The sequence below is a fragment of the Schistocerca gregaria genome, chromosome 1 (genome assembly GCF_023897955.1).
Source record: "Schistocerca gregaria isolate iqSchGreg1 chromosome 1, iqSchGreg1.2, whole genome shotgun sequence".
In the NCBI taxonomy this organism is placed as follows: domain Eukaryota; kingdom Metazoa; phylum Arthropoda; class Insecta; order Orthoptera; family Acrididae; genus Schistocerca; species Schistocerca gregaria.
In genome coordinates, this window is record NC_064920.1 from 1,108,008,657 (window position 1) to 1,108,020,954 (window position 12,298).

The following is a 12,298-nucleotide window of genomic DNA, read 5'->3' on the forward strand; positions in this document are numbered from 1 at the left end:
TGCCTACAGGGCAACAGGACACATCTTGAACTGAAGTGACTGAAATGCTAACAATTTCTGCAGAACATACCTGCGTCCGTTGAAGCGGCTGGCAGCGGACTGTTCGGGAGAGCGTTGGGGGTGCTGCGCCAGGTCTTCGCCAGAAATCGCAGTTTATTAGAAGTTAAGTCATTGGAGATATGTTGTTTCATTTACTTGTTAAATTCTATTTGTTTTCTTGGTGCGGTCACCAGCCGCTTGGTTTTGGGGTAGTCCCACCATTCTTCTCCGTTGGCCCACTCGCGGGAAGATGGTTATTGTGAATTGGCTGATCCGTTTTTTGCCTTTTTTGGGGAGGCTTAAAGCAATCTGCGGTTCGGGTTGTTTCGTAAACCTCCCCTGTCAATCTGCCATACGTTAATAGCTGCCCCTGTCAGGGTTGTCGGATTCGGTGTTGACGAATTTATTGCTTAAAGGCCGAATTCTTGAAATATGTTTCTATCTTGCTTATCATCTTGACAGTTGGGATATGTGCAATGTAGAGCATGTTGCACATTTTGTGTAAGTCTGCATTTTGTGGGTTTTATTTAAATAGTTATTTTAGGTTATAAGGTTACCACCCTTCCACCGTAAGAGTCCTTTAAAGAAAAAAAATGCACATTTGGTGGCAAATAATTAGAAGGTTGTACCATTTCCATTCCTCTTATGGGGAGCACAGTTTACATGTTTGTGTGAGTTGTTAAAAATTTTGTGTTTAAAGTAATCTGGTATGTTGCAGATTTGCACCAGTGTACTCTTTCAGAGGTTGTTGTGAGCGGTTATGACTACGGCCGTGTTGAAAGGGAGCAGGCAAGCTTCTCAGCCCGAAGGCTCCTACTGTTAATATTGTTCTTTGTCTCTAAATAAAACTTGATAATTCGAGGGAGTTTTTCTGCTTATAATTTTTAATCTGTTTTGCAAAGAATTTTAGGAATAAAATCCACATTTGTCAAATTGTGACTTGATATTTCGAGCGTGGTTTCTGGTAAAAATTTTAAATCTGTTTTGAAAAAGCTTTTAGGAATAAATTCACATTTGTTAAAAGTAATTTTCCATCAGTTACTTCCTGGCAACTACTTCCACGCTCACCTAGTGTGATTAAATGTGTCAATGTTCTTGATGAATCGCCAGTAAATAAAATAAAATCTTTTTAAAAAAAATTTGAAGGTAAATTCACGGTTCAGAGAGGAAAGCCCAACTCGTCAATTCCAGACAGGACACAGACCAAATCCACCGTATGCTTAATGCCTGTTGTTGTGACTCTAACAGCCAAGAGAACGACTTCGCTGCGTGGCCTGGAATGGTAGGTATCAAGTTGTCTGACGCGCTGCCCGCAGGAGCGCCGGGGTACTCACGAGGTCCTTGCCGGGCAGCTTGGTGTCGCGGCGCTCGCTGGCTCCGCCGCGGCTGTCGAAGCTGGAGCTGGTGGAGCGCGTGGGCTGCTTGCTGCCGCTGCTGTACGACGACTGCTTCTCCACAAAGTAGTTGTTCGCCTCCGGCTTGGTCGAGTACGAGCACTGCTCGGACGAGCCGCCCGTCTTGGGGTCCTTGCACACCTGGCACGTCATCGAGTCCTTCACCACCTTCTGGCAGTTGGCGCTGTCGGCGGCGGCCGACAGCCGCTCCGAGGGGCCGTAGCCGCTGCTGCTCGGACGGAAGGCGTAGCCCGAAGACGTGTCGGACTTGAGGAACGCGTCGAGCTCACGCTCGTAGTCGGACGGGGCCTGCGGAAGCGAGGGAGTGCGGTCAGCAAAGGGCACAGTAGCCGCACTGTAGGGTGACAACTACACGAAATAAAATCGCCGTAACTTCTGAACAGTTTGCGTTAGGACGTTCGAACTGCACGGTCGGCCGCGGGGCATCTTGGAAATTAGTGTGCACATGCGCACGCACCTCGGTTTGACCTAGCGACGAAGCCCATTTTCATTTGGGTGGGTTCATCAACAAGCAAATTTGGCGCATCAGGTGGACTGAGATTCCGCATTTCGTGATCAAGAAGTCTCTTCTCACTCAACTGTGTGACTGCCAGTGCTCAGTCTCGAAATAATCGGTGCGATACTCCTTGACGGTACGGTGACTACTGAACGGTATGTGAAGGTTTTGGAGAATGATTTCATCCCCATTATTCAAAGTGATCTTGATTTCGACAAGATGTGGTTCATGCAAGACGGACCTCGACCCCATCGAAGCAGGAGAGTGTTTGATGCCCTGCCCTGGAGGAGCACTGTGGACCGCATTCTGGCTCTGGGTTACCGAGAGGCGACTGGCATGGGCCTGGATTATCCGCCATACTCTGCAGATCTGAACACAGGAGACTCCCTTTTTTGGGGCTGTATTACAGACAAGGTGTCCAGCAATAGCCCCAAAACCACTGCTGAGCTGAAAACAGCCATTCAGGGGGCGATCAACAGCATCGACGTGACGACAATTTAACGGATCATACAGAATTTCACTATTCGTCTGCGCCACATAATCACCAATGATGACAAGCATATAGAACATGTCGTAACCTGAATTTGTATTGACGTTTACATGTTGAATGAAGAGTGTGCACGCCGTAGTTTCTAATTAATTTATATTTTTCTACATATAGTTCAATAATTGCCACCCTGTAATAATAATCTGACTGCGTCAATTAAAAATGGCTTTGTGAAAGCCTGAAAGGGCTAAAACAATGGTTTTTTGTTTATATTTTACACGAGGCGTTTCGGGAAATGATTCCCATTGGCAGGTATGTTTTTGGAGCGATCTGTGCCATTCATGGAAGGGTATGTCTACGTCAAATGTAGAGCTCAGAGTAAAGATGTGCACGATCGCAATTACTTTGTAAATATCGGGCACCGTAGTGTGGGGAAGTATTATTCAGGTGCGGAACCTACCTACTGGAAAGCGTTAGTAACGTACTTGCAGCAAGGAGGAGCGAAGGAACTCTGGTACTAAGAAAAATTTCCGGCAGCAAGGAAAACGAATATGATGTGTATAAGCGATTGTTGATATTTACGATTCACAAAAATGGTTCAAATGGCTCTAAGCACTATGGGACTTAACATCTGAGGTCATCAGTCCCCTAGACTTAGAACTACTTAAACCTAACTAACCCAAGGATATCACACACATCCATGCCAGAGGCAGAATTTTAATCTGCGACCGTAGCAGCAGCGCGGTTCTGGACTGAAGCGCCTAGAACCGCTCGGGCACAGCGGCCGGCTACCATTCACAGACGGAATGTTAATGAGAGGTCTTTGAGACTGTAATGTTAGTTGGTTCCAATGTAACGCGTAACCTTTTGTGAAAGTTCGTGGCAATATACGGAATTAATTGGAACCAATCTACACTTTGTTTTATATCCAATTCATTTATAGATATCTGCCCGGAAGAAAGAAGTTCGATGCCGCAGAAGAACAGTGCACAGCTTAGCTGGAACCAGAGTAAATCACAAGAGTTGCAAGGCTGAATGTTTACGCCAATCTAATAAGGGAGTGATAAGGGGGTGGTGTTAGATGTAGCTGCATGGGGTAATAGGTCTAGAATAGACGTTGCGAAAGCAGTCTAAACATCTCCACACGAGCTAAATACAGCTGCCGTCAGCCACTAAGTAAACACTCCATTTTCTCTTTGTACTATGCCATTTTATCCCATTTTTGGTTAGTTATCGATTTTTGTATGTAGTTAGTGGCCAAATTTGGAAGAACTTGTACTTTTTTATGGCCTATTTGTGCAGAATCTCACACGTATTAAACATCACACAGAATTTTCATTGCACAGAGTGCATCCAGAATAACTTACATAAACAAACAGTTACGTACAGTACTCTATGGAAGACTTGTAACATTATCTCTGCCAACTACATCTAAAAACATCTTTCCAACTGTTTGTTTCTATAAATTATTTTCGATGCATACTGTGCATTGTAAATTGTGTGTGATGTTTGACATGTGTGAGACTCTGCACAAATTCTACACAAATGGACCATAAGAAAACTGTAAGTACAAGTTCTTCCAAATTTTGCCGCTAACTACATATAAAAGTCGGTAACTAACTAAAAATTATGCATTTTTAATACATTGAAGTAAAGGCAAAAAACATAGGAGAACCTCACACATCTAAAACATTACGTAAAAAGAGCATAGTACAAAGAGGAAACATACTTGAAAATGGGAATCATTTCCTGAAACGCGTCGGGTGAAATATGAATAAAAGGAAATCGTGACTGGTAGCAGAAAAGTTATTTACAAACAAACCTGTAAGTAATTACAGTACTAGTCGCGGAGCAGTCTTTCCGCAGGCCGACATGTTGTGCATTTGAAAAGGCGACATAGCATAGTATGGAAGTGCCTCATAGACTGTACGCAAACCATAAAAGAAGACAGTTGAAGAAGCATTGTGGTGCTGCAGCACACTGAAAGCTGAGTGGGCGCATGAGAAAAGAAAAGAGGTGTTCCGCAGAATCGCTCACATGTGGAAAACACGGTCTACAAGAAGAAACAGAATGACAAGAAAAATGTTTCTATGTCAGGAAATACGCAGAATGTTTAACATTTCGTGATACAGACTTCTAGGAGTTTTAGAGGGGACTTAGATAAATTTTGGTAAAGAATCCATGTCCGGAAACGTACCGTTTGAATGTAAAACATGATTGAAGATCGGATCACTTACAAGTCTCTCACTTTATGGTAAGCACAAAGAGGAGTCAGTGACCTGTGTGCTGTGCGGTACGTTTCCGGACATTGGTCAATTATTAAAACTTTATCCGTTCTACAACTTCTAGAAGCCTGTAATACGAATAGTCAATCAGCCTGTCTTCAGTGCTACTGGAAGAAACCGCAGCGCGTAGTGGGTAAAAAATGTAAACTGATTTAATCCATAATGGATACTGTTGGACTCCAAAGCCCTTTAAAGGATAATCTAGAATAAAAAGCGTTACCAATCTCTTTTGGGGACTTTTTCTTCTTCAACCGGTTTCGGCTTTCTCCCGGTTTCGGATGATTACTTTCAGTTTCATCTAAACGAATATAATGCTGGAGCTTACTGTTTAACGTAAAACGAAAGCTGCATTATTGAACTAAGGAGATATGAAAGCATTAACAGTGCCAAATTGACAAGGCTTCAATATACTAGTGCACTTTCCGATATCCCGAAGCATTCACTGGCTCGAGATTACTTCCGAGACCATAAGTTCTTGTTCCAAAGTGGTTGTATTTGGGATTTACTATCAGCTCCGGCAATTGGTGCGGAACTGTTAGAATCCACCTGTATAAACAAAGTGTAGTGATCTACAGAATGGCCAGAAAGTAACTCACTATTTTGAATTTTACTTTTCTAGTGATGTATGTGTAGATAGCACTGAAAGGTACCTTGTTTTATAGACTAAAGTATGTCGTTTTGTTTCACTTTTTTCACATCCTGTGAAGCGTTTGATGTCCCTTTGAAGAAACAGAGATGCCAGGACGATTAACCATGGATCAATGAGCCAAACTTTCAGCGAGATTTGAATAATTATAACTTATCGCAGGAAATTAATGAGTACCGGAAGTGTGGTCATTAAGAGATAATGGAGACCAGACGATATATGGCCACAGTAAGGGAAATGTGAGAGCGAAGCCCTTTAAAATCAACAATGCCGGCTGCAAAACAGAGTGGCATTACACTTGTAATTCTGTGCGTGTAATTGTCTTCAAAGAGCTACATGTAAGATCGTCGAAGCGTCATTATGTTCAAATGTTTTATCCAGATGAATGCGATAGGCGTTTCGAATTTTGTGAAGTGTTGCACGCATTGCATGAAGTTCATACACATCTGTATGAAAAAGTTCTGTGGAGTGATGAAGCTGTGTTTCATGTAGCGAAGGTCCACTAATCTTCATGACAGCCATTATTGGGCAGAAGGTGCCTACAAAGAGACCGCTGAAAAAAATGCAGGCAAGCCGAAAGTGACAGTGTGGTGCGGGTTAACTCATGCCCTCGTTATTGAAGCCTATCTCTTGAGAGACGCTATGAGCTCTGAAAGACACCTGGAAATGTCAGAAAACTTTGTATGACCTACAATTTTCGAATGTAACGAGTCACATGAAGCTTTATTTAAGCAGAATGGAGCTCCCCATCATTACGACCTATTTGATGAAAGCTTCGCAGGACACTGGATCGGTTGCTGATGTCCTACAAAATGGCCAGCGAGAGTCCCAGACGTCAGCTAATGCAATTTCTTTTTTATGGGGCAGTGCAAAGGAAGAAGTGTATCGCACCAAACCACAAACTCTTAGTGAACTTCAAAATAAGATCCGTGAGTTCGTAAGCGACGTTCCCGCTGAGTTCTTGAGGAAAGTTGTAATAAACGTACCTGTTCGTTGAAGACAGTATCTCGTACATAATGGATCACACAGTGAGCTGTAACTTTTAGAGAGATAAAGGTATCTAACAAATTACATTTGTGTCAAAAAACTTTATACCTACAACATTTTAGGAGGGAAAAATATTAAAAATAGGAAGTTATTTTCCGCTCAAGGTATAAGGTGTAACTGAATTTCCTTCAGTCTTTAAGGAGTCGTAATTGTGACCAACACGTTAAAGCTTAGCAAAGCACCTCATGTACGGAAATATGCCGTTTTCCCGCTACACGCAAAAAACCACAATACCCATTCAGATCACTCCCGTTTTCGGCGCCACATTATGGTTCAAATTGCTCTGAGCACTATGGGACTTAACTTCTAAGGCCATCAGTCCCCTAGAACTTAGTTCGCAGCTCGTAGTCGTGCGGTAGCGTTCTCGCTTCCCACGCCCGGGTTCCTGGGTTCGATTCTCGGGGGGTCAGGGATTTTCTCTGCCTCGTGATGACTGGGTGTGTGTGATGTCCGGTTAGTTAGGTTTCAGTAGTTCTAAGTTCAAGGGGACTGATGACCATAGATGTTAAGTCCCATAGTGCTCAGAGACATTTGAACCATCTGAACCCTAGAACTTAGAACTGCTTAAACCTAACTAACCTGAGGGCATCACACACATCCATGCCCGAGGCAGGATTCGAACCTGCGACCGTAACAGTATCACCGTTCCGGACTGTAGCGCCTAGAACCGCTCGGCCACCACGGCCGGCAACTAGGGTATTATGCTGGTCATTCACCGATCAGCCTGATATCCCAAGCCCACTGCAGGTTTGTTTACATGCCGTTGAGTTTGTCATCTGCCCAGAGAGTTTTTCGCGTGCCTTCTGAGGTCACCCGGACCAACGATTTTGGCAACAGTGGATAGGCCGTGGTTCTTTCGATTTGATCCCACCAGACCAATAAATGTGGGGTCACATAAAATCATTGATTTACGGGTCCCCTGTGGCATCCCAGGAAGAACTAATGGCGCGGGTTATGACTGTGGCTGTTGCTGAAGGAGCGGGGATTGGTGATCGCGTTAACCGGAAAATGGTACAAAGGTATCGTATCTGCGCTGGTAATCATCAAATGGAGCCCCAGTTCTAAGTGGACCCAGATCGCTAGATGAGGAGTCAGATCAGAGGGCAGAGTGTGTTGTGGTAGTATGCGTGTAGTGAGGAAACGGTACTTTTCTGGTCATGAGTTCCTACGCTAAACTTAACTGTGTTGGTCCCCACTAGAGGCCCTCAATGTCTGCAAAACCAGTTTAGTTACATCCTATATACACAATAATAAAAAGTTTTGGTAACCTCATGTGTAAATACATATTTAAATGAGGAATTTAATACTGCTGCACTCTGTTTGATGTCTTTAGTTCGACTCTAGACGGATCTAATGGAAGGTTCAAAGCCGACCACTGGCCGTACCTGCCGGTAGACGCGCGCCTCGGTCTCCATGGCGGCGAGCTCCGGGTCGAGATCGCGGCGGTAGCGCAGCGACGTCTCGGTGGGCTTAGCCTTGAAGGAGCGCGAGCTGCCCACGAAGTAGGCCTCCTGCTTGGGCTCCGCGCCGTACGAACACTCCTCGTAGTTGCCGCCGGTGGCCGGGTCCTCGCACACGAAGCACGTCATCGCCTGCCGCCGGAAGCGGCCGCTCGCCACGTCGTCCGCCGTCACCTTCTTCTCCACCTGCCGGCACAGAACAGTACTTCAGTTTGTGGCACTTACCGTCACACAGTAGCCTCTATACATTCCACACATTTGGCAAATAACAGTACAGACTAAGTATATAGTATTTCACCGATTAGAAAAACTTATTTCAGAGCAACTGTGCTAGATACATACACTGAAGCGCCAGAAAAACTGTTATAGGCATGCGTATTCAAATACAGAGGTATACAAACAGGGTACACATATATAAGACAAAAGTGTCTGGTGCAATTTTTAAATCGGTTACTGGTGCTACAATGGCAAGTTATCAAGATTTAACAGAGTTTGAACATGGTGTTATAGTTGGCGCATGAGTGATGGAACACAGAATCTCCGAGGCAGCTATGAAGCGGGGATTTTTCCGTACGACCAGTTCACGAGTATACCGTGAATATCAGGAATCCAGGAAAAACATAAAATCTCCGACATCGCTGCAGCCGGAAAAAGATCCTGTAAGAACGGGGCCAGCGACGACTGAAAAGAATCGTTCAACGTGATATAAGTGCAACCCTACCGCAAATTACTGCAGATTTCAATACTGGGCCATCAACAAGTGTCAGCGTGCCAACCATTCAACGAAACATCATCGACATGGGCTTTTAGAGCCCACTTTTGTATCCGTAATGACTGCACAACACAAAGCTTTACGCCTCGCCCGGGTCCGTCAACACCGACATTGGACTGTTGATGTCTGGACACATGTCGCCTGGTCGGACGAGTCTCGTTTCAAATTGTTTCGACTGGACGGGCTTGTACATTTATGGAGACAGCCTCAGCAATCAATGGACCCTGCATGTCAGCAGGAGACTTTCAAGCTGGTGGAAGCTCTGTAATGGTATGCGGTGCGTGCAGTTGGTGTGATATGGGATCCCTGATATGTTTAGATAAGACTCTGACAGGTGACACGTACGTAAGCGTCCTGTCTGATCGCCTAGAACCATTCATATCCATTGTGCATTCCGACGGACTTGGGGAGTTCCTCCCCACACACCCAGAACAGGTAGTGGCTCCAGGAACACTTTTCTGAGTTTAAACACTTCTACATCTACATCAACATCTACATCCATACTCCGCAAGCCACACGGCGGTGTGTGGCGGGGGTACTTTGACTACCTCTATCGGTTCTACCTTCTATTCCAGTCTCGTATTGTTCGTGGAAAGAAAGATTGTAGGTATGCCTCTGTGTGGGCTCTAATCTCTCTGATTTTATCCTTGTGGTCCCTTCGCGAGATATACGTAGGAGGGAGCAATATACTGCTTGACTCCTCGGTGAAGGTATGTTCTCGAAACTTCAACAAAAGCCCGTATCGAGCTACTGAGCGTCTGTCTTGCAGAGTCTTCCACTGTAGTTTATCTATCATCTCCGTAACGCTTTCGCGATTACTAAATGATCCTGTAACGAAGCGCGCTGCTCTCCGTTGGATCTTCTCTATCTCTTGTATCAGCCCTATCTGCTACGGATCCCACACTGGTGAGCAGTATTGAAGCAGTGGGCGAACAAGTGTACTGTAACCTACATCCTTTGTTTTCGGATTGCATTTCCTTAGGATTCTTCCAATGAATCTCAGTGTGGCATGTTCTATACCGACGATCAACTTTATATGATCATTCCAATTTAAATCACTCCTAATGCGTACTCCCACATAATTTATGGAATTAACTGCTTCCAGTTCCTGACCTGCTATATTGTAGCTAAATGATAAAGGATCTATCTTTCTATGTATTCGCAGCACATTACACTTGTCTACATTGAGATTGAATTGCCATTCCCTGCAGCATGCGTCAATTCGTAGCAGATCCTCCTGCATTTCAGTACAATTTTCCATTGTTACAACCTCTCGATGTACTATAGCATCATCCGCAAAAAGCCTCAGTGAACTTCCGATGTTATCCACAAGGTCATTTATATATATTGTGAATAGCAACGGTCCTACGACACTCCCCTGCGGCAAACCCGAACTCACTTATACTTCGGAAGACTTCTCTCCATTGAGAATGACATGCTGCGTTCTGTTATGTAGGAACTCTTCAATCCAATAACACAGATGGTCTTCCGCTGGCCACCAAACTCCCCAGGTGTACCAGTTGTTTTCGCTCTTCACTGTATGTCCGTGACACTCTCTCCCCTATTTCTGAGTTATATAACACGTGCTGCTCTTCTACGAACTATCTCGATGTATCCGTGAATCCTATCTGGTACGGACCTCAGTACTCCACGTACCTTCTTGCACTTCTTGCCGCCCTCTCCGGAGCCGCCGCCGGCGGCCGCTTTCCCCTCCTTGGCCACAGCCGCCACCTCTTCGTACGCAGTCTCCTTGTAGTCGCTGCCCTTGTAGCCTCCGACGGCCTTGTCAGCCGCTGCGGCCGCCGTCTCGTAGCCGTCGTCGTGGTAGCGTCCCGCGTCTGCTTTCTCAGGCTGTAAAAGAGAACAATATTTATAAAGCTGTTTCTTCTAAAAGTCTCTTCAGATACCCAGCATAAATGGCTTCTACCTGCTAGACACCCAGCAAAACCATCGCTGTGAGTAAAGGGACTGAGACAGAGATCAGTTCGGAGCACTGCTAAGTAAACTCCACGGGACTAACACCTATGGGTGCTTTTCTAACCCAAACTGACTCTCCCTTATCTCAATCGAAATTCTGTTCCCCCTTCTTTCAGTCAACCACCTATACATTCCTCATATCGTAAAATCCAACAATTGAAGCCTACTATCCACCCTAGCACCATTGAAATTGCGTTTCATGTAATGACCACCTGAATGCCTACATTTAAATACTCCTCAACATTTACATCTGTACTCCACGAGCTACCTTTTGATGTTTGTTGGAGGATGCTACTGGTATCACTATCATCCCCTCCTCACCGCCAACCCTACCCATCCATCTTACATTTGCGAGTGGTGTCTAACAAGAAAGACTGTCTTAGCAAATAAGTTACCTAAATTAGTCTATAATTATTATGAAGTTTTGCTAATGAAGTGGCGTAAATAGCATAATATATAGTGAGCCAAATTAAAGTGGCCTGGAAAATATCTCAGTTGCCTTAAGACAGGAAAGCCGACTTACATGTGCATCCAGAGTACGTGTTAGTTAAGTTGCCTATCTTAAGGTGCATGAAATATTTTTCCTAGGAGATCTAATTTTGTCCGCCATGTATTTTTTCATTGTTTACTACGACCTATCAAATGGTTCAAATGGCTCTGAGCACTATGGGACTCAACATCTGAGGCCATCAGTCCCCTAGAACTTAGAACTACTTAAACCTAACTAACCTAAGGACAGCACACACATCCATGCCCGAGGCAGGACACGAACCTGCGACCGTAGCGGTTTCGCAGTTCCAGACTGAAGCGCCTAGAACCGCTCGGCCACACGGCCGGCGGTCCACTGTTTCCAATGTGATAGTGAAGTGGTAACGTGAAGGGACACGTACAGCAAAAAAGCGTACAGCCCGACCTCGTCTGTTGACTGACAGAGGTCACCCACAGTTGGAGAGGGTCATAATGTGTAATAGGCAGTCATCTATCCAGACCACCACACAGGAATTCCAAACTGTAGCAGGATCTACTGCAAATATAGCGACAGTTAAGCAAGAGGTAAGAAAACTTTGATTTCATGGACCATCGGCTATTCATAAGCCATATATCACGCCGAAAAATTCCAAACGACACCTCGCTTGGTGTAAGGAGCGTAAACATTGGACGATTGAACAGTAAGAAATTGTTGTGTTGCGTGACGAATCACGGTGCACAATTTGAAGTTCCGTTGGCAATGTGTGGGTATGGCGAATGTTAAGTGAACGTCAACTGCCAGCGTGTGTAGTGCCAACACCAAAATTCGGAAGCGGTGGTGTTCAGGTGTGGTCGTGTTTTTCAGGGGGGGGGGGGGGGGGGGGCCTTGCACCCCTTGAAGAGCAATTCGGGGATGTCGATTGCATCTTTCAGCACGATCGATCACCTTTTCAAAATGCACGGCCTCTGGCGGAGTGGTTAACGACAATAACATCCCTGTAATGGACTGGCCTGCACAGAATCCTGATCTGAATCCTATAGAACACCTTTGGGATGTTTTGGAACCCTGACTTCGTGCCAGGCCTCACCGACCGACATCGACACCCCTCCTCAGTGCAGCACTCCGTGAAGAATGGGCTGCTATTCTCCAATAAACCTTCCGGCACCTTATTGAACGTATACCTGCGAGAGTGGAAGCTGTCATCA

The 12,298-nt window shown here is 45.1% G+C and overlaps 1 protein-coding gene across 2 annotated transcripts in view; it reads right to left on the bottom strand.

The window, feature by feature from the left end:
- The window catches only part of LOC126283226 (uncharacterized), an 83,806-nt gene that overhangs the window by 15,424 nt on the left and 56,084 nt on the right, over positions 1-12,298 (bottom strand). For both annotated transcript variants that reach the window (XM_049982256.1, XM_049982255.1), the window contains exons 5-7: positions 10,304-10,498; positions 7,801-8,061; positions 1,374-1,742 (exon numbers count right to left, since the gene is read on the bottom strand). In XM_049982256.1, the coding sequence (XP_049838213.1) occupies positions 1,374-1,742; positions 7,801-8,061; positions 10,304-10,498 (825 nt within the window). The remainder of the gene's footprint in view (positions 1-1,373; positions 1,743-7,800; positions 8,062-10,303; positions 10,499-12,298) is intronic.